The 19,736-nt window shown below is 34.7% G+C and overlaps 6 protein-coding genes across 6 annotated transcripts; 3 read left to right on the plus strand and 3 right to left on the minus strand.

Annotated features, from left to right (window-relative positions):
- Positions 1-1,000: 1,000 nt before the first annotated feature.
- RO3G_13285 (uncharacterized protein) lies at positions 1,001-2,308 on the plus strand (the record flags this gene model as incomplete). The annotated part of the gene is made up of 2 exons (XM_067667869.1): positions 1,001-2,090; positions 2,175-2,308. The coding sequence occupies 2 exons, from the start codon at positions 1,001-1,003 to the stop codon at positions 2,306-2,308; spliced, it is 1,224 nt and encodes a 407-aa protein (XP_067523970.1).
- A 723-nt stretch (positions 2,309-3,031) lies between these two features.
- On the minus strand, positions 3,032-4,364 carry RO3G_13286 (uncharacterized protein; the record flags this gene model as incomplete). The annotated part of the gene is made up of 2 exons (XM_067667870.1): positions 3,032-4,079; positions 4,189-4,364. 2 exons carry the CDS (start codon positions 4,362-4,364, stop codon positions 3,032-3,034), a joined length of 1,224 nt encoding a protein of 407 aa, XP_067523971.1.
- Positions 4,365-6,812: 2,448 nt separating this feature from the next.
- RO3G_13287 (transposase) lies at positions 6,813-7,013 on the plus strand (the record flags this gene model as incomplete). Its single annotated transcript, XM_067667871.1, has 1 exon — positions 6,813-7,013. One exon carries the CDS (start codon positions 6,813-6,815, stop codon positions 7,011-7,013), a length of 201 nt encoding a protein of 66 aa, XP_067523972.1.
- A 7,883-nt stretch (positions 7,014-14,896) lies between these two features.
- Positions 14,897-17,307, minus strand: RO3G_13288 (uncharacterized protein; the record flags this gene model as incomplete). The annotated part of the gene is made up of 6 exons (XM_067667872.1): positions 14,897-15,635; positions 15,685-15,803; positions 15,857-16,603; positions 16,654-17,027; positions 17,078-17,152; positions 17,199-17,307. 6 exons carry the CDS (start codon positions 17,305-17,307, stop codon positions 14,897-14,899), a joined length of 2,163 nt encoding a protein of 720 aa, XP_067523973.1.
- A 721-nt stretch (positions 17,308-18,028) lies between these two features.
- Positions 18,029-18,270, minus strand: RO3G_13289 (uncharacterized protein; the record flags this gene model as incomplete). Its single annotated transcript, XM_067667873.1, has 2 exons — positions 18,029-18,087; positions 18,177-18,270. 2 exons carry the CDS (start codon positions 18,268-18,270, stop codon positions 18,029-18,031), a joined length of 153 nt encoding a protein of 50 aa, XP_067523974.1.
- Positions 18,271-19,255: 985 nt separating this feature from the next.
- Positions 19,256-19,504, plus strand: RO3G_13290 (uncharacterized protein; the record flags this gene model as incomplete). The annotated part of the gene is made up of 1 exon (XM_067667874.1): positions 19,256-19,504. The coding sequence occupies one exon, from the start codon at positions 19,256-19,258 to the stop codon at positions 19,502-19,504; it is 249 nt and encodes an 82-aa protein (XP_067523975.1).
- Positions 19,505-19,736: the final 232 nt, after the last annotated feature.

Consider the following 19,736-nt stretch of genomic DNA (forward strand, 5'->3'; position numbering starts at 1 on the left):
CTAACATTTTGTTACAAGGCAGTTATAATTAACAAATACATACAATTTCCCTTTTGTTTATCAAATAAATAGATTGCTTTATTATTTTTTATGACAAATAATATAAAAGAATATATGTTTCTTAAGCTTATACTAGTTCATTACTTACTTTATGTTTGCACATGGGTGTAATTTGCCATTAGCCATTAGCCATTAGCCATTAGAGATGTGAGCAATGGCAACTTTCTTTACCAAAAATAACTTTTCAGTAACAAGCAACAATAAAGTCTGTTATTCTTATAGTTTTATCGTATTGGAAAGAACAACTTTGCTCATGAGGTTCATGTTCGTCATCCGAATGTGTCCCATTAGGAATTCCTAATGTAAGAAAAAAAAAGAAACCAACATTAGACTTGGTTGCTATTATTTTTTTTTATAAACTTACATTTGACCAGAACTTGAGCTTTCTTTTTTATCTTTTGTACCTTGAGCATCTAGTGTATTCCATGAAACAAAGCCAGGGAAAAAAAAAGTTACTTTAAGCACCGACTTTGTTTTTTGAAATTTAACATGTTTTTTTTTTATCAGGCACGTTTTCTCTTTCTACCTATTTTTTTGATATTTCCAAATTTAAAAACTATAAACAACATAAACAACTTCAACGCTACCAAAATTGTTTGCACCTGTTCTGAATGCATCAAACACCCCAATGGATATAGAATGCTTGCAAAGAGAACTGTAAGAGGCCATGTACTTATCGACAGAGTTAGAAACAGAGGTTTTTTTTTTATTTTCCAACAGAAATACAACCGTGCTAATGTTAAAAAAAAACAGAATCAAGAAGAGCAAATGAAACTAATGACCACGAGGATGAAACCATTGAATACTCTTCAGCAATTCCTGAACCAGAAAGTGAAGGTATATTATTAGTCAACAAAGCATTTTATATAAGAAAGTTTTTATTTATTGAATTCTATTTTGCAATCTGGTAGATGGAATGAGCATTGACGAAGAGGAAAGAATGAGTAATGAACAGCAGCTTCGTCACCTTTTGCTGTTGTTCATTGTGCTTTTTCAAGCAAAGCACCTCTCGGTGAAAGCCGGTGAAGACTTGTTGGCCTTTCTTTCCTTCTTTGTTCGTGCTCTTGGCCATAGCATGGAGATTCCTACAAAGATCTCCACTGCTCGTAACATGGTCAATTATTCCTCTGCCAGTAGTGGTGTCTCCCGTTTTCTTGTCTGCTCTCTTTGTAGAAGTGTTTACGACATAGGAAGTTTGCATACCCGGCAATGCCCTTTTATTAGGTTTGCGAACAATCCTCACAGACAAGAGCACCCATGCGGCAATTCACTTTTTATTGGTAGCAGCCTCAAGCCTGTCCTCGAGTTTCCGTACAACTCAATTGTCGAAACGTTGAAGAAGTTCTTTGTTCGTCCAACATTCGAAACAGAAATCGAAGAATGGAGACATCGACATGTGGAAGAAGGCGTGTTTTACGATATTTACGATGGTAGAGTGTGGAACAGTCTTGTTGATTCGGCTGGAGAACCATTCGTAAATAGAAGTCGATCATTAATGGTTTCATTGAACGTTGATTGGTTTCAACCTAGTGATGGTATGCACTACTCTTGTGGTGGTGTATATCTCACAATCAACAACCTTCCAAGGAGTTCCAGGATGAAGGTTTCCAACATCATCCTGGTTGGTATGATTCCTGGGCCTGGCGAGCCCACGGATGACCAGCTCCAGAACTTCATGCGACCAATGATTGCAGAGCTGAATACCTTGTACGGAGGTATGATGATGCCAACGTACCAGAACAGAAATGGTGAAATGGTACGTGTTGCTTTGATGTCCGTTAACTGTGATATACCAGCAGCTCGCAAAGTAGCTGGGTTCATGGGTCAATCCGCGCACAAAGCCTGCAACAAATGTTCGACTGTGTTTTCGCGAATCAGTACTGGTGCAAATTCAACGAAGCCAGATTTTTCAGACTTTGACGATGAGCATTGGATTCTGCGAAACAATACCCAGCAGCGCCAAGAAGCATATGCTTGGCTAAATGCCATTCACATTACGCAACAACGAACCCTGCAGACAAACACAGGAAGTAAATGGTGTGAACTTCACCGACTAGAGTATTTTGATGTCGTGAGATTGACAACCGTTGATCCCATGCACAATTTATTTCTAGGTACGCCAAAACGAATGGTTGAAGTTTGGGTAGATCACGGGCTGCTTACCACATCTGATTTCAAAGCCATGGCTGATGAATCAGCTTCTATTATCATTCCTTCACAGTACTCTAAAATCCCAAAAAGTATGTAACGAGCGTAAAAGAACTTATTCTATAATAAATCTGAACACTAATTTTTTGTTATAAAAAAAAAAAAAAAAACGAAAAAGGCAAGATTGAAAGTACCTTTGGTAATATGAAAGCTGATGAATGGAAAACGTGGTGTATTGTGCTTTCGCCTTTTCTGCTGAAGCAAAGATTAGTTGGTGAGCATTTTGCTAATTGGATGCGCTACGTGGAAGCAGTAAGATTGGTAACTGGTCCTGTAGTTACAACAGAAGAGATACATGCTGCACATTCCTTATTCAAGACCTTTGGCAAGACTTGTGCTCGACTATATGGAAAAGAATCAATAACACCAAATATGCATATGCACATGCATTTGAAAGAATGCTTTTTGGACTTTGGTCCATCCTATGCCTTTTGGCTCTATGGCTTTGAACGCTTGAATGGCGATGTCAAAAAAATCAACATCAACAACAAGACAGGCTTTGAAACCACATACAGTAGCTTACAAAATTGTACAAGTGTTTTGCATTTTTTGCTTCTGTAAGATTTATCGATACCAAAACGATAAATAAGCTACAGCATGTTCTACATCATTCGAAATTATAACTTCTTGGCTTTCTTTTGGTACTATTCAGTCGGCGATAACGTCATTTTGGATGGAGCTATGGCCGCTTACAAATGCCGACTACACTTGTACAATTTTGGAACCGATGTTTTAGAATAAAGTTTTTATTTAAAAGTGTGCGCTAATAGTTGATCCAAAGACCCTTGTTCTCTATAATGTCAATACATCGTTGAGGCATAGTTTCAATATAGATTTGACATTCTTTTTCGGTAATTTCGTACCAAGTCTCGAACATACGAGTCCATAGTTCATCCATAGAGGCAGGAGGACAATCATACTGTTTAAACAAGCGTTTTTTTAAGGTATTCCACATGTTTTCAATTGGATTTAAGTCTGGAGGCTGTGGAGGCCACTCCATTGTTGTAAAATCCTGTTTAGACAACCATTCAGATACGATTTTGGACTTATGTTTGGGATCGTTATCTTGCATAAATTCAAAATCAGCCATTATAAGGTCGTTTTCTTCACAATAGCCAGTCATAGACTTCACCAAATCATCTTGCAATACAGATAAATAGACGCTCTTGTCCATATTCTTGCCTACGTCGACAATATACCCAACCCCGTACCAGCTAATACAGCTCCAAACCATAAGTGATCCTCCACCATGTTTTACGGTTTGCTTTACATGCCTTCTTTTAAGCTTCTCATTTGGTTGCTTCCATGCATAAACCTTACCACCCGATCGAAAACGATTTACTTTAGTCTCATCAGACCAAATCACGCGTTTCCAGTCTTCTATGGTCCAGTCAACGTGATTAAGAGCCCAGTCCAATCGCTTTCGTCTGTTTACTTCACTGAGCAATGGTTTTTGAGGCTTCACAAAAGATGTTAAACCAGACCTACGTAACGATCTTCGAACTGTTTCGGCTGATACAGTCTTTTGCAAGTCATTTTCAAGTGTGTTTCTGGCTTCTACTGCATTCTCTTGACCTTTAACAGTTACTAATCGGACTAAATACTGATCATCCCTGCTGCTGAGTAACTTGGGGCGACCTGCTTTAATGCTGTTTACTTCGTTTTTTATTGTTTTTCGAACGTTCTGAACAGTTCCACGGCTTGCTCCAGTTGTTTTCACTGTTTTTGATATAGAGTATCCGTTTTTTAAGCAGCTGATGATACGATTACGGAGATCTTCACTGATAGGTTGCATATTGGACGTTGGTACACTTTTATATAGCAGTTAGTTCCTGTAGGTGTAAGAAAAATGGCAGAAAAAGAAAGAAAAAGATACTTTGAGCATTGAAGAATAAAAAAAAATCTTTTTTGGTGACTTACACTCTGTGGCGAGCAAGATTATAAGCTGATATTGAAATATTTGAAGCGGTTCCAAAATTGTACAAGTGTAGTCGGCATTTGTAAGCGGCCATAGCTCCATCCAAAATGACGTTATCGCCGACTGAATAGTACCAAAAGAAAGCCAAGAAGTTATACTTTCGAATGATGTAGAACATGCTGTAGCTTATTTATCGTTTTGGTATCGATAAATCTTACAGAAGCAAAAAATGCAAAACACTTGTACAATTTTGTAAGCTACTGTATATGGATTCGTAAAGCAAAATCCATAATTCGAACATTATGCATGCATTGTATAAAAATTTCAGTTTTGTTAGTCATAGCTGCCAGGTTAAGACATTTGGTCATTATGTATATGAGGTGAGGAGGTATGAACAACCTCTGCTGGATTTGCCTAATGAAAAATAGTAGGTGACTGCGGTTGACATTAACATACATAATTCTTAATACACGATTATCATGAAAATAAAATAAAAGCCGATCTAAATAAGATTATATAACTAGCTCCAAATAAACATATTTCAAAGGAGCTTTTAATGTATTAATGATGGATATTTGAAAAGAAATGACGCCCGAAATAACAAGACCTTTTCCTATTGTCAGAAATCCAATCCAATGCCAGGAATGTTTCTAATTATTCACATTATCGGAATAACGCGTCAAAGAACGTTATTCTTATTGTTGAACAGTAACTGATTGTAGTTGACATTAATAAATACAAGCATTAATACGAAATCATAATTAAAATAAAACAAAATATAAATTAATTTAAATAAGATCATACTGTTGTAGAACAGTAACTGACTGTAGTTGACATTAATAAATATAAATCTTAATACAAGATCATAATTAAAATAAAATAAGATACAAATTTATTTAAATAAGATCATACAATCAATATCAATTAAACATGTTATTTTAGAATATGTATTGTATTCACTAGAGTTCCTTGATAAGAAGAAGTATCAACTAAAATAACCAAATCCAATCCAACGTCAGGAATATTGCTCATCTTTCACATAATTGAAATAACGCGTAAAATAACGTTATTCAATTCAGTGAGGAATTCCCAGAATAAAAGATAATCTATGACAGACATACAAAAGAACAAATGAAAAGTTTTCATAATCATAATTATAGATAACACTTGCTAAAGTACCTGAATATTAGAAGAACGATCACAATAGAAGATATCAAGCCACTCACTCAATAAGATATAAATGCCTGCCTTCAATTAGAATAATTTTTACTTGAACTTAAACTGAAATAAAGATCAGTCTCAAAAAGTACCCAAACTGTTCCTTGATTTTTGTTTACACTTTTTCTTTTACTACCTAAACCATTATACAACACATACAACCAATTCCAATTAAACATATTCTTTTACCTAAAAGAAATTAAATCTCATAAAAGAGTAGCCCTTTGCTTACAGTCCATAGTCTATCCTTTGCAATTTTTGGGATAAACTGAAAGTTTTCATAGATATACAGTGGGTGGACTAATTGTCCCAGTGTTTAAACTTTTTTTACTTTCGACTCCATAGCTCAACCAATTCTCAGGCTATGCGGATAGTTCTATGCTCATTAGAAAGGTCTCAGTCCGTGCTACATCATATCAAGCACTCAGTGTTCGGAGATTACACAGTCTGAGGTTATCGGCAATAGAAAAAAACCACCGCACTGGGACAATTTTTCCGTTTGAACATAAATTTTATTTAATAGCGGGTATGTCCCCCTTTAGCTTTAATAACTGCTTTGCAACGGTCAGGCATGCTATCTAGGCGTACCCCATTTGATATGTAAATGAGACAAAAAGACATTTTCACACATTGTGATCTATGCTTATGCTTATGCTTATACTCATACTTATGCGCTTATACTTGAACTTATGACTAAGATTAGGCTTACGCTTATGCTTATTATCGTATACCAACATACTTTAAAGATGATTCATATTGAATTTATAGGAAATCAGAGTAGTGAGTAATGAATGCCTTACAAATATTGATTATACAGTGACCCACAAAATTGTCCCAATGTTTCGTAATTTTCTCTTCTAGAGCTTGTAGAACCATAGTTATTAAGCTAATGTACACCTTGTTGTATATCATTCAATAGCAAAAGTCATGTATAAGCAAAAGATGTGACGCAAATTCAGATTAAAACAGCGCCAACGGAGATAGAAGAGCTAAAAAACAAGCGGTGCATTGGGACAATTTTGTGGCACTTTTGAAAAAAACGAAAAGCGATGAAATATCGACCTACAAGTTGTACAGATGTACCAAACTGTTTACAAATGCACATCGTATGACTCTAAGTTGATCTTTACTCATTGCTGAAGTTTTAATCTCCTATTGATTTATTACTCGCCCACTCTATCTCAACATGAAACAAATCTCTCAAGATACAGTTGTTCGAGCAATTTCGTTACTTAAACAAGGTAAGTCGGTTCGGGAAGTGGAAGGTGTTACTGGCCTAAGTAAGAGTACTGTTGGGAGGCTCCGAAAAACCCATTGCGTTGGACTTGAAAAGCCAAAAGCTGGTCGGCCCAATGTGCTATCTGCGGCTGATGAGCGTTATTGTGTGCGCCAAGTGACCAAAAACCGCATGTCTAGCGCAACAAAGGTGGCTAAGGAGCTAGAAAAAGACACTGGAAGAAAAGTAAGTGCCGAAACCGTGTGCAGAACTCTTCGCAAGGCCGGTCTTGGTGCGATTGAGAAGCCAAAGAAGCCTTTGCTTAGTGCTAAAAACATCCGTAAGAGGCTTTCTTGGTGTATGGCTCACAAGGATTGGACAATAGATGCTTGAAAACGTGTTGTTTGGTCGGATGAGACAAAAATCAACAGATTCAATTCGGATGGACACACCTGGACTTGGATTCGATCCGGAGAAAGCCTAAAGTCGCATCATGTGAAGATGACTGTAAAACACGGTGGAGGCAATATCATGCTGTGGAGTGCCATTACTTACGCTGGAGTTGGTTGGATGTGCAAAATCAACGGTAACATAGATAAAACATTGTACAAAGAGATTTTGGAGGATGAACTGGAGCGTACAATTGAGTATGGAACCAATAAGCTAGGGCTAGAATGACATCAGGTGATCTTCCAGCATGACAATGATCCCAAACATACGTCTAAATTAGTAAAAGAATACCTTAAAGAGCAATCCTACAACATCCTGGAGTGGCCTGCACAGTCCCCTGACTTGAATCCAATTGAAAATATGTAGCCATTGTTAAAGAGAAGGCTGAATGATTATAAAACAGCACCAAAAGGCATGAATGAATTATACGAACGAATAACTAAAGTTTGGTATGACTTAATGAAGCCGGAAGAGTGTCAAAAGGTTATAGAAACAATGCCTAAGCGTATAAAACAATGTATCAAGAACAAAGGACGCTGGACTGACTATTAATATCAGATAAATAAACCATTTTGTTTTTTTTCAAAAGTGCCACAAAATTGTCCCAATGCACCGCTTGTTTTTTAGCTCCTCTATCTCCGTTGGCGCTGTTTTAATCTGAATTTGCGTCACATCTTTTGCTTATACATGACTTTGGCTATTGAATGATATACAACAAGGTGTACATTAGCTTAATAACTATGGTTCTACAAGCTCTAGAAGAGAAAATTACGAAACATTGGGACAATTTTGTGGGTCACTGTAGCCCTTTTTTCTCTATTATTCGGGTGCTAAACTAAATTCACACATTTAACACGGTTTACAAGTTGGTTTTGAATATAGCATAAAATAAATGAAAAAAATGAGATATAAATGAAAAAAATAGAGATCTACTTACAGAATAATTATAAATAATGTACTTTTGCATAAGCAGGAACAGATATTCATATTACAGCTATAATTATAAAAAGTATGTGTTAAAAAAGGATTTAATTGAACTTTGATGAAAAGAATATAAATAGCAGCAGATATGATAATATTAAATAAAAAAGATAACTTTTTAGGTCTGATTGAATTTTACAGTCTTTTTATTCTTATGAGATTAAACAAATAAACTGGATTGCTAATAACTAATAACTAATGACTTTTACAAAATATATACTATTTGCAAAAGATAGGTGTTCTTATAAAAAGGGGTTGAGTTCATTTCAAACTATTTTCAATCTACTTGTAATGAAATTTGAACAAAATGTCATATTGTTAAGAAAGCAAATATTTTGTTTAAATATGAAATGGGGGATGAGAATCTCTTTTATGAATAAAGATGAACAAATATAAGATTAGACTTGATGGATTGATATGAAGATAATACTATAAGCAATTACGATAAAAAAGTAAAAGAAAAGAAAATAATGCAATACTTGAGTAAAAATACAGATTTCTATATAAAGTAAATATTAAAAAAGAACAAAAATGAAGCAGATACTGCATTTCGTGGTTATGGTTAAACGGCATATTCCTGTGGTTGCCCGCTTATTTTCAGTGTTGTGGTAGAAACACTAATCGCACCCCATTTCATATCAATCAGGATAAAGGTCGTATAGATATGTTGCAACTTTGTCCACTGTCGGATTCGAACCCTTGCCTAATGGCTGAGTTGAATGCAATGTTGCCAGTAGGTTAAATAAAAAATAAAGTCGGCTAAGAAATAGTAATGTAAAGATGAAGATGCAAAATATTTTCAGCCAAAAAATTTATTTCGAGCATGTTACGATTTAAAAGCTTCGTTTGATTGTAGCAAGAGACAATATTCAATGTTCTTCTCTGGTCTTCGTGTGAGGAAAGACAAAATGCAATCTGTTCAAAGCTCTTTATGTGATTGCGTATAACGTGCGAAGTTTCCCTATATTGACTTTAGTAATTGCTGTGTTGGTCAAAAAAAAAAACAGAATGTCGTCTGATATATATGGATTTGTAAAGCAAAATCCATAATTCGAACATTATGCATGCATTGTATAAAAATTTCAGTTTTGTTAGTCATAGCTGCCAGGTTAAGACATTTGGTCATTATGTATATGAGGTGAGGAGGTATGAACAACCTCTGCTGGATTTGCCTAATGAAAAACAGTAGCTGATTGTAGTTGACATTGACATATAAAATTTTTTATACACGATTATTATGAAAATAAAATAAAAGCTTACCTAAATAAGACCATACAACTAGTTTCTTGTAAACATATTCCAAAAGAACTTTTATTGTATTAATTATGGATGTTTCGTAAGAAATGCTGGCAAACATAACAAGATCTTTTCCTGTTGTCAGAACTCCAATCCAACGCGAGGAATGTTTCTGATTACTCGGATTATGGGAATAAATTTAAGCCCTAATATAACATCGTAGTTAAAATAAAATAAAATAATATAAAAGTTTATTTAAATAAGATCATATAACCAATTCCGATTAAACATACTTTTTTAAAATATGTATTGTGTTCATGGTTGCTCTTTAATAAAAAGAAGTATCAACTAAAATAACAAGATCTTTTTATATTGTCAAAAATCCAATCCGATGTCAGGAATGTTGCTAATCTTTCACATAATTGAAATAACGCGTAAAATAACGTTATTCAAATCAGTGAGGAACTCCCAGAATAAAAAGATAATCTATGACAGACATACAAAAGAACAAATGAAAAGTTTTCATAATCATAATTAGAGATGACACTTGCTAATGTACCTGAAGATTAGAAGAACGATCACAATAGAAGATATCAAGCCACTCACTCAATAAGATATAAATACCTGCCTTCAATTAGAATAATTTTTACTTAAACTTAAACTGAAATAAAGATCAGTCTCAAAAAGTACACAAACCGTTTCCTGATCTTTGTTTCTACCCTTTTTTTTTATATAATTTTTCCTAACATACAACAATTCAAATAAGTGAAGATTTTCCAGAAAAGAAAGATAATCTATGATAGACATACAGAAGAACAAATGAAAAGTTATCATACTCGTAAATGATGACGAAAATTATAAGTACTTCTTGCTAAATTACCTGAATGCTAAAAGTACACTCACAACAAAAGATATCAAGCCACTTGCACTATATAATAAAAATACTTGACTTCGATTGCAATAATCTCTACATATTGAGTTGAAATAAGGATAAGTCTCAAACGTATTGAAACTTTTTTTTATCTCTGTTTTTATCTTATTCTTGAATACTTCTGTCATTATACAACAAATATCTCTGTTAACAGTATGCTACAAGACTGCTATAATTAACAAATTCATACAAAACGTTTTTGTTTTCATGTAAACAGATCGTTTTATTATTTTTTATGACGGATAATATAAAATAACATATATTCTTAAGCTTATGCTAGTCAATTGCTTACCTTGTGTTTGTACATGGATGTAGATAGCTATTAACCATTAGTCATGAGCCATTAGCCATTAGTCTTTAGCCATTAGAGATGTTAGCAATGACAACTTTCTTTACCAAAAAGGCCTTTTTAGCAATATAAGCTTAATATTACTATAATTTCATCATGCCTGAAAGAATAACTTTGCGCATGAGGTTCACGCTTGTCATTCAAATGTGTTTCACTAGGAATTCCTAATGTAAAAGAAAAAAAAAAAGGAATCGACATTAGACTTCGTTATTATTTTTGTTATTATGAACTTACATTTGACCAGTGCTTGAGCTTTCCTTTTTACTTTTTGTGCCTTTGGCGTTTAGTCATTTCATAAAACAAAAATAGAGAGCAAGAAAAAGAAATTATTTTGTTGCCTTCCTTTGTTTAGGCACCGATTTCTTCTATGTTAATTAACAAAACACCTTTCATGTTACATTAATTTATAGGGAGCTTTATAAACTTTTACGTGAATGTTTCAAAACCAGCGTAAGTGACGAATAGTAAGCTTAATATCTTGACAGCAGCTTTTCTGCTAAAGGCTAGTGGAGCTTTTCTGAAATTAAAAAAGTTTAATATCAGAAAATAAAAAACTGAGCAAGAATTTAAATATCTCCATGTAAATACGTTCGTTCTCTGCAAAACGCATACCAATGAAAAGCTAATTTTTTTCTTCATCTTTTGATGCAAATTTCATAAATGTTGATGGTATGGTCGTGGAGATAAATGCAATTTTGTGAATTTCTCTATGGACCGATGATTTTACTACAAAATAGATAATCAATGTTCGGCGATGTCTTGTAGGCGTATATAACAGGCGAAGCTACATTTAAAGTGTTCTAAGCAATAAAGTTATGGGTTTCGAAGCCAGCATGAATGATTAAGAATAAATCCAACACTTGATCACTGCTTTTCCACTGAGAACTGGCAATGTTGCTCTGTTGTGAAAGCAATTTAAACTCAGAAAGTAGAAATCTGAGCAAAACTTTAAATATCTTTGCGAAATTTTTTTTCTTTTTTGCAAAAAGCATACTGCCAATAAGCTAATTTTTTTCTCTATCGTTTGGTGTAAGCTTTATGCATTTCACATGCATAGACGTAGAGATAAATGCAGTTTTGTGGATTTCTCTATGGACCGATGACTTTACTAAAAAATAAATAATCAATATCCGGTAATGTCTTATTGGTTCATATAAGGGGCTAAAATAGATTTAAATCATCCCGAAGCTTAAATTTATGAGCTTGACAAAAGTGCCGTTGAAAAAAATGTTTCCTTTGCATTAAATTTAAGGATTAATTGCAGTTTCACCTTTTTTCTCATAAAAAGGAAGACAGGCAGGATGCGGTCTAGGCGGTATTTTATTGGGAGTGGGATATGAAAATGCCAAGTATTCTATGTTATTCTAGACCCAAATACATCACTATGCTTTAGCTTAGGCCGCTTTAATAGTATCAATTAGCTACATAGCCAGAATTGATGTTAGTTTAGAAGATAGGGATCTGTATTCCTTACTATAAAAAGATTGAAGGTGCAATGATCAAGCGCCTGAAGCAGAACACAACGTAATGTCCTTTGGTGAATTAATTTTACCTTGAGGATTGCCTGATAAGCAGTAGAAAACGACAGTCTTTTGTATCAAGGGTTTTGTCTAGCCTTCTTGGCTAGGGAAAGATGTGTACTTGTCTAAGTATATGCATCTTTGTACATTATTAGCTGCATAATGCTACATGAACTTAAAAGCTAAAAGGAAATAATTGCTACAATGCTAAATACTGCATGTGTAAGCTTAATAAAAGTAATCGAGTTTGCTTGCATATGTTGAATTGTTAGAACCTGATCAGTAGTTCAATTAAAGGCTTAAAACATGTTATCCAAAGATTGGGAAATAGTGTTAATATAATATAAACATGTTAGTTATTATCTTCATGACATACCAGGGAACATTGATGGGTACGTGCCTTTACCACCAAAAAATGTCGTACGTAAAGGATCATGAGCAGAGCATTGATTCTAAGAGATTAATATTTTTATCAAAGATCGATTTTAAGGTGATAAGGAGTAATCTGGGCTGATTAGAAAGTTAAGGCGATAAGAGTTAGCTATGATTGAAGCATTTTAGGCATGAATAAAAAACAGTATAGGCTGATTTTAAGAGTAAGTTGCTGTCGCCAAAGCCAAACTTCGTTGTCAAAATTAGTTATAGACTAGGAAGACCTATCATCATCTAAACTTATTTGTAAATCTACAATCCAAAGCAACAGCACTGTGTCTTAATAATATGTCAAAAGACAGTAGAAGTGAGCAAGATGAATTGGTATAAGAACAAGTTGGGCTCGGTGTTAAATCCTATGTACTCAAACTTAACATATTGGAGTGATTACAAATTTCTACCTACTGCTGAAATTTAGTACTCACAGTTGCTTAAGTTCATTGTCATTGTCTACAAGAAGTGATGGCTTTTATATAGTATAAAATATAGCACATTTTTAATGTAAAAGTGGCTGTCCATGTTTTAATCCGAAAATGGCATAAAAAGCTTAAATAAAAAAGAAATACCAGCCATATAAAACATTAGCCATTCTTCTTTGTTTTAGAACTCTTTATACTACGAAAGCACCACAATTTGTAAATAAAAGGTCGCATCTGCTTGTGTACTTTGTAAGTATTCATATAGAAGATATAGACTCGATAGCGATGTCATGCTGAAGAATAAATGGTTAAGCTAAAGCTTGTCAATGATCTAATATATACATCTGAAGTTAAACAGTAGAGATAATAACCAGTCAGCTATCTTTCGACTACTTACTTTTAGAGTTAACAATTGGCTAGTCTCTTTAAGATGACAAACACTGATCATATCACTCTATACTTGGAAACACGTAGCTTTGTCAATCCTAGCTTAATCTTTGACTACTGTTCTTCATTATAAGATAGAGTAAGATGGCTGGTATTGACGTATAACTTAGTATACTCCTTTACAGCACCAACGTCAAAACTATGTTTACTACTCTACAGATATGACTTTTTTTGAAAAAAGCTGTCACGTATATCCTTTAAGTTTACTGAAATGCACACGATGCTCATGTGCAATATCATATAGCTTCGACTGTCTAGTAGTGCAGCTTTTATGTTGAATTGTTTATCCATTGATATAGATTTTGACATATCGAAAAAGAACAAAATGAAAAATTAAACAATCAAAAAGGAAAAGGACTTCTGAAGTTGCACTGGCTTATATATGTAACGGAAGATGCTCACAGTCTTAGACAAGTATATTATGTTGCCTTCCATGATATCCTTTGGTGGTTTAAATGTAAGCGCATAGTCGCCAGTCATAATTTATGCAAGTCAAGGCCAAATTTTTAAATTTGCATCCTTGTCCCCTCCTCAGTTCTCAGAGTTAACACATGAATCTTTACTATAGCGGGATATGCAGCCTTAGAGATATGTCGCGAAAGTCTCAAATCGACAGGTGATATGGACTTTTTGATACAGTGCAAAATGTACTTACTAGAAAAAAGTTGCTCATATTCTTTCACCTACTATTGACAGCGTTGTATAGACACAACCGCGATTACAACAGCTTCTCCCAGACCAGAAACGTATTGCAATGTCAAAAGTTAGATACTTACAATCTTACATAACGTGGGATAGCACAGTTCACTATATTTTTGATACAATTGGTCGCTTTATAATAGTTCATTTTTGTCTTTTCCAATTCATGAGAGCACATTATAATTAAACGGCATAGTAGAATGCACTTACATCCAATGGCTCTTCAAGCAAATAACAGTTTTAACTACAAACAATAACAACGTTCTTCGCTTAATACACGATGCCAGCTACACAGTGACTAGCAAGATGTTTCGTTAGATCAAAAAATCGCTATAAACCAAAGGGACAATGAAGAATTTAAAAGAAGGAATAATACATATTGATGGATATTTATTGCATACTGAACATAAAAAAATAAAAAAGCATAAAAAGACATAGGATACATAATATACATAAAGGACATTAAATTTCATAAAAGAGTAGACCTTTGCTTACAGTCCAGATTCTGTCCTTTGCAATTCTTGGGATAAACATAAACTTGTCATATATATGGTTGAGCATTGCTTGACGAAGTCTGATGAGGTCTGATTTTAAATGTGGATTGTTTATGCATAGCGTAATATAGCATGCCCGAGCCTGTAACAATTTCCATGGGCTTGATACGTGTTGAAAAGCAACGGACTCAGGATTTTCTAATACTTGACAATAGCCAGGAAGGAGTAGGTCCTCTATTTGTCTTCTTACATGAGGGGTTTTTGCTAAGGTATAATGACCATCCTATCAAAGATTTAGCTAAAAAAGTAATCAAATGTTTAAGATGATACCTTCAAAATATCCTTCAGGTACTCCTTGTCGCGAAAAAAGTTTGAACCATATGCCATAAGTTTTTGGTAGGATTCTTTATTTTTGCAGTATTTGTCCCATTTTGAGAACTTTGATAGAACTTCATGCATAAGCAAGTTCACAAAAGGCTCTACCAAAGCATCAGTCAAGCCATAGCAGCCTACGTAGAGCACAGCATGGTCCCAATGATAATTCACTTTGTTAACTAGGTCTATGTATTGATCATAGAGACCAAGGTCGAAGTTCAAATTGTTGGCTGTACTACTTTGTTCTAAGAGTATTGGGAATTTATAATGCCATTCAGGCAATTTGACTTCATAGCCATGATCAGGCACTATCTTGTTAATTATATCTCTGTGGAGTACACCATGGAGATATTGCTTCATACTAATAGCAGATGACCAGTGGCAACCATCTTCAGATAATTTAAATAGATCGGGTACAAACAAAGCCATAGACTTGCGGCACCGATGCGATTTTAATTGATCGGAAAATGGCTTCCACCAGCTACGATCAGAAGGCCGGTGAACTAAGGAAGAAAGCATGAATGCAATGAGCGCTACACCTGTTAGCTGTCGTGCTGTATAGCGGCAATTTTTCTGGCTATTCATATTCTTTGCTAAGGCAACTAAAGCATCCAGACGCTTTTCGACATAGCACCAAAGAGCTTTGGACTTGTACCAATTTATATGTCCTGGAAGAGAGTTCCTAAACTAATAGCATTGGCATATTTACACATACAATGTTAAAAACATACTTGGCTAGCTCCATAGTTCGATTATAGAGCGTATCCCAGCTACTTGCTTTGAAACGCACTTCAAGCCGTACCCCATATGACTTAGATGTCATCAAAGATAGACAATGCTTCTTCCTGTTCTATATATCATTATAAGCTAAAGCCTGATGTACGTTGTAGAATCTTCACTTACTACGTGCTTCATGAAGATTTCTGAAGTTTTGAATACTTCGTCTGGCTGGAAGTCTTGTCCATGTCTCTCACCAAATGCTGATCTGCGGTAAAATGGTTCCTTTGAATGGGAGTACGCAGTGACCCTTATAAAATCAGATTTAGGGTTTGCGTACTTAAAGCCACCAATCCCAAGGTGATCGCAAAAAGGATCGTGCCGATACTTGCTCGATAAAAACTTTTCTTCAACAGCCAGGAAGTTGTCGATAATAGCACGAAAGTTCGTACTATTACCAGTCGACCACATGCCGGTCAAACCACGCTGAGGGCAGCCAAAATTGACGCCCAAGTCCAAATAAAAATTTGTAACATCAACACGATCCCAAATAAACCCTTGGGAAGTCAAGGCATCCATAAATGTCTCTTCCTCAGAAAACCGAGATTTCATGCCCATACCCCAGGTTACAAAGAAGAAGTCACCAAAAACGCTATTCAGGCGTGAATTATGCAAGAGAATGTCCCTCATCGCTGTTTCCAATCTAGTAAACTCTTGCATACTAATGTGGATACCTTTTCCCAAACCAAAATGAGCAGCAGACTCATAATCCAAAGGCACAGGTACTACTGATGTATCAAAAGCAATATCCAAGGCTGGAAGGAGAACAAGATCAACAAACTGCACACGATAGTGATCTGGTACATGATATGAAGGGCTAACACCTTCGGTCAAAACAAGCCCCTGGTAAATGCGAGGAAAACAAATACACACCTATAGATAGCTGTTAAATGGGAATACTCTAAAAAAAACGAATAAACTACCTGGAGCTGTCCTGACTTTAAAAGTTGCAAATTAGGGATTCTGTGGATGCCAACACTGACATTCTTGGTATAAACATCGTGAGACCAAGTTACACCTGTATCAGACATGTAGCTACTTGCATGTAATGGCCTGATAATAAGACCACAGGAGTTTCGAAGTGGTACGTCATGACTGACATAAGCAAAGGAGTCAATATCAGTGGAAATACTGACTTCACCATGAACTGTTTCACACATATTATCTACGAAAGCAGGAGATAACTGGTCACTAGCACCGTCATAAACGCATCCAAGGATGTACTTAAATATATCATTGGATATTTGCTGGCCAGCATTGGATGGATAATCCACAAATTCCTCAACTCCCATAGAGGCTAAAAATTATTCATTTAGTATTTATGTAGAAACTATTTCGCAAATATACCTTGAGAGTTAAAATAACGTTGACGATCTAATACGGACAGAGCATTAACAGGGCGCACTATATGTTCAGCTTCATCTAAAAGAAATGTCAGTCGTTTCTAGATGCCAAATAATGAAGTTACCTTCACGTAAACGTGTACGAGTATTAATAGCAACAATTGGGTCTACAAATTCACTGGAGTTATTGCGGGAGACAATTGTAACATATGGTTCGAAATATAAATCAGACATAATGCGAGTAACAGAAAAAAAAGAATGAAGGAGAAAATATAAAAGTAAAAAAAAAAAGGAAAGAAAAATTAGTACAGGATATTTATAGAAATATGAAGTGGACGGCGAAAACGTAAAGATAACATAATTGCTGATAAAAATCACGCAATTTCATAATCAATAGCCGTGATTGGTGGGATATGACACACTTTTTGCGCTTTTTTTGCTTCTAAATAGCTATTGGCTGTTGCATTTATAATTTAAGGAATGAGATCAAAAAGAAAAACCTCAAGCATAGCAACAAAAATAACTTATGACACTCTATACAGTGTCTTTCACTTTGACAGAGCTTCACTAGATGAATTATTCATGCTATTTACTTTCTTTAGCATATACTTAAAAAAAAAAAGAAGATTATCTGACAGTCCAACTTTAAGTGACAGTGAAATAAAAAATTTATTGAGTGTTTTACACGTCACAATTATAATTCCGCAATATAAAAGAGCAATTTTCTATTTTTTCCTCTTTTTTTCCTCTTTTTTTTTTTCTAAAAGTCAACGTCGACCCGAGGTATCGAACCTTCATAGTCTGACTGAAAGGCGTATATCTAAGCCACCTGACGATGGAAAACTGAAATCTCTGTAATCAAGCGTCTTCCCATCGCGAGTATGGTTCGAAGCGGATAGACTGTCTAGAACCCACGATGTTCTCGATGATGGATTAGCGCTTGAACCGCTAGCAACTACTGTATAGGTTGAGTGTTCTCTGGACGCGGGTTCAAATCCTGCCTTCCCGCACAGACTTTACTCATTTGATAGTAAATAGAAGAATGTTCATAAGGACTGACCTTTACAGGTTAGACCATAGGATCCTGTGGGTTACCTGCTTACTTTTGGGAATGACCAGAGTGAACGGAGTGATGCCGGACACACTAGGCGCACCCCATTTGATATGTAAATGAGACAAAAAGACATTTTCACACATAGTGATCTATGCTTATGCTTATGCTTATACTCATACTTATGCGCTTATACTTGAACTTATGACTAAGATTAGGCTTACACTTATGCTTACGCTTATGCTTATGCTTATTATCGTATACCAACATACTTTAAAGATGATTCATATTGAATTTATAAGAAATCAGAATAGTGAGTAGTTAGTGAGTAGTGAATACCTTACAAATATTGATTATAGACCTTTTTTCACTATTATTCGGGTGATAAACTAAATTCACACATTTAACACGGTTTACAAGTTGGTTTTGAATGTAGCATAAAATAAATGAAACAATGAGACATGAATGAAAAAATGAGACATAAATAAAAAAAATAGAGATCTACTTACAGAATAATTATAAATAATCTAATTTTGCATAAGCAAGAGCAGATATTCATATTACAGCTATAATTATAAAAAGTATGTGTTAAAAAAGGATTTAATTGAAGTTTGATGAAAAGAACATAAATAGCAGCAGATATGATAATATTAAATAAAAAAGATAACTTTTTAAGTCTGATTGAATTTTACAGTCTTTTTATTCTTATGAGATTAAACAAATAAACTGGATTGCTAATAACTAATAACTAATGACTTTTACAAAATATATACTATTTGCAAAAGATACGGGATATTTTAAAAGGGGGGGATGAGCTCATTTCAAACTATTTTCAATCTACTTGTAATGAAATTTGAACAAAATGTCATATTGTTAAGAAAGCAAATATTTTGTTTAAATATGAAATGGGGGATGAGAATCTCTTTTATGAATAAAGATGAACAAATATAAGATTAGACTTGATGGATTGATATGAAGATAATACTATAAGCAATTACGATAAAAAAGTAAAAGAAAAGAAAAGAATGCAATACTTGAGTAAAAATACAGATTTATATATAAAGTAAATATTAAAAAAGAACAAAAATGAAGCAGATACTGTAATTTGCGGTTGTGACCGTGACTGTGACAATGGTAGTGGTAATGGATGTGGTTATGATTATGATTATGGCTGTGATTGTGGTAATGAATATGGCTATGGCCATGGTTGTGATCATGACTGCGATTGTGACCATGGTTACGGTTGTGATTATGATTATGATTATGATTATGGTTATGGTTGTGATTCTGATTGCCGCTATGATAGTGGTTGTGGTTAAACCCCAAAATCCTGTGGTTGCCCGCTTAATTTCAGAGTTGTGGTTGGAGCACTTTTCATGACTGTATCTATAGTTAGCGTCACGGCTATGGCTAAAAACCAAAATCTAGCGTTGCCTGCTTACTTTGGGAGTGATCGGAGTGATTTCAGACACTAGAGGCACCCCATTTGATACATAAATGAGGCAAAGGCATTTTTACACCTAGTGGCCTATGTTTATGGCTATGGCTATGCTTATGGCTAAATTTTGGCTTATGCCTAAAGTTAAGCCTGATCGATGCTTACTGTCGAATC

This window comes from Rhizopus delemar, genomic scaffold (genome assembly GCF_000149305.1).
Source record: "Rhizopus delemar RA 99-880 supercont3.11 genomic scaffold, whole genome shotgun sequence".
Lineage (NCBI taxonomy): Eukaryota > Fungi > Mucoromycota > Mucoromycetes > Mucorales > Rhizopodaceae > Rhizopus > Rhizopus delemar.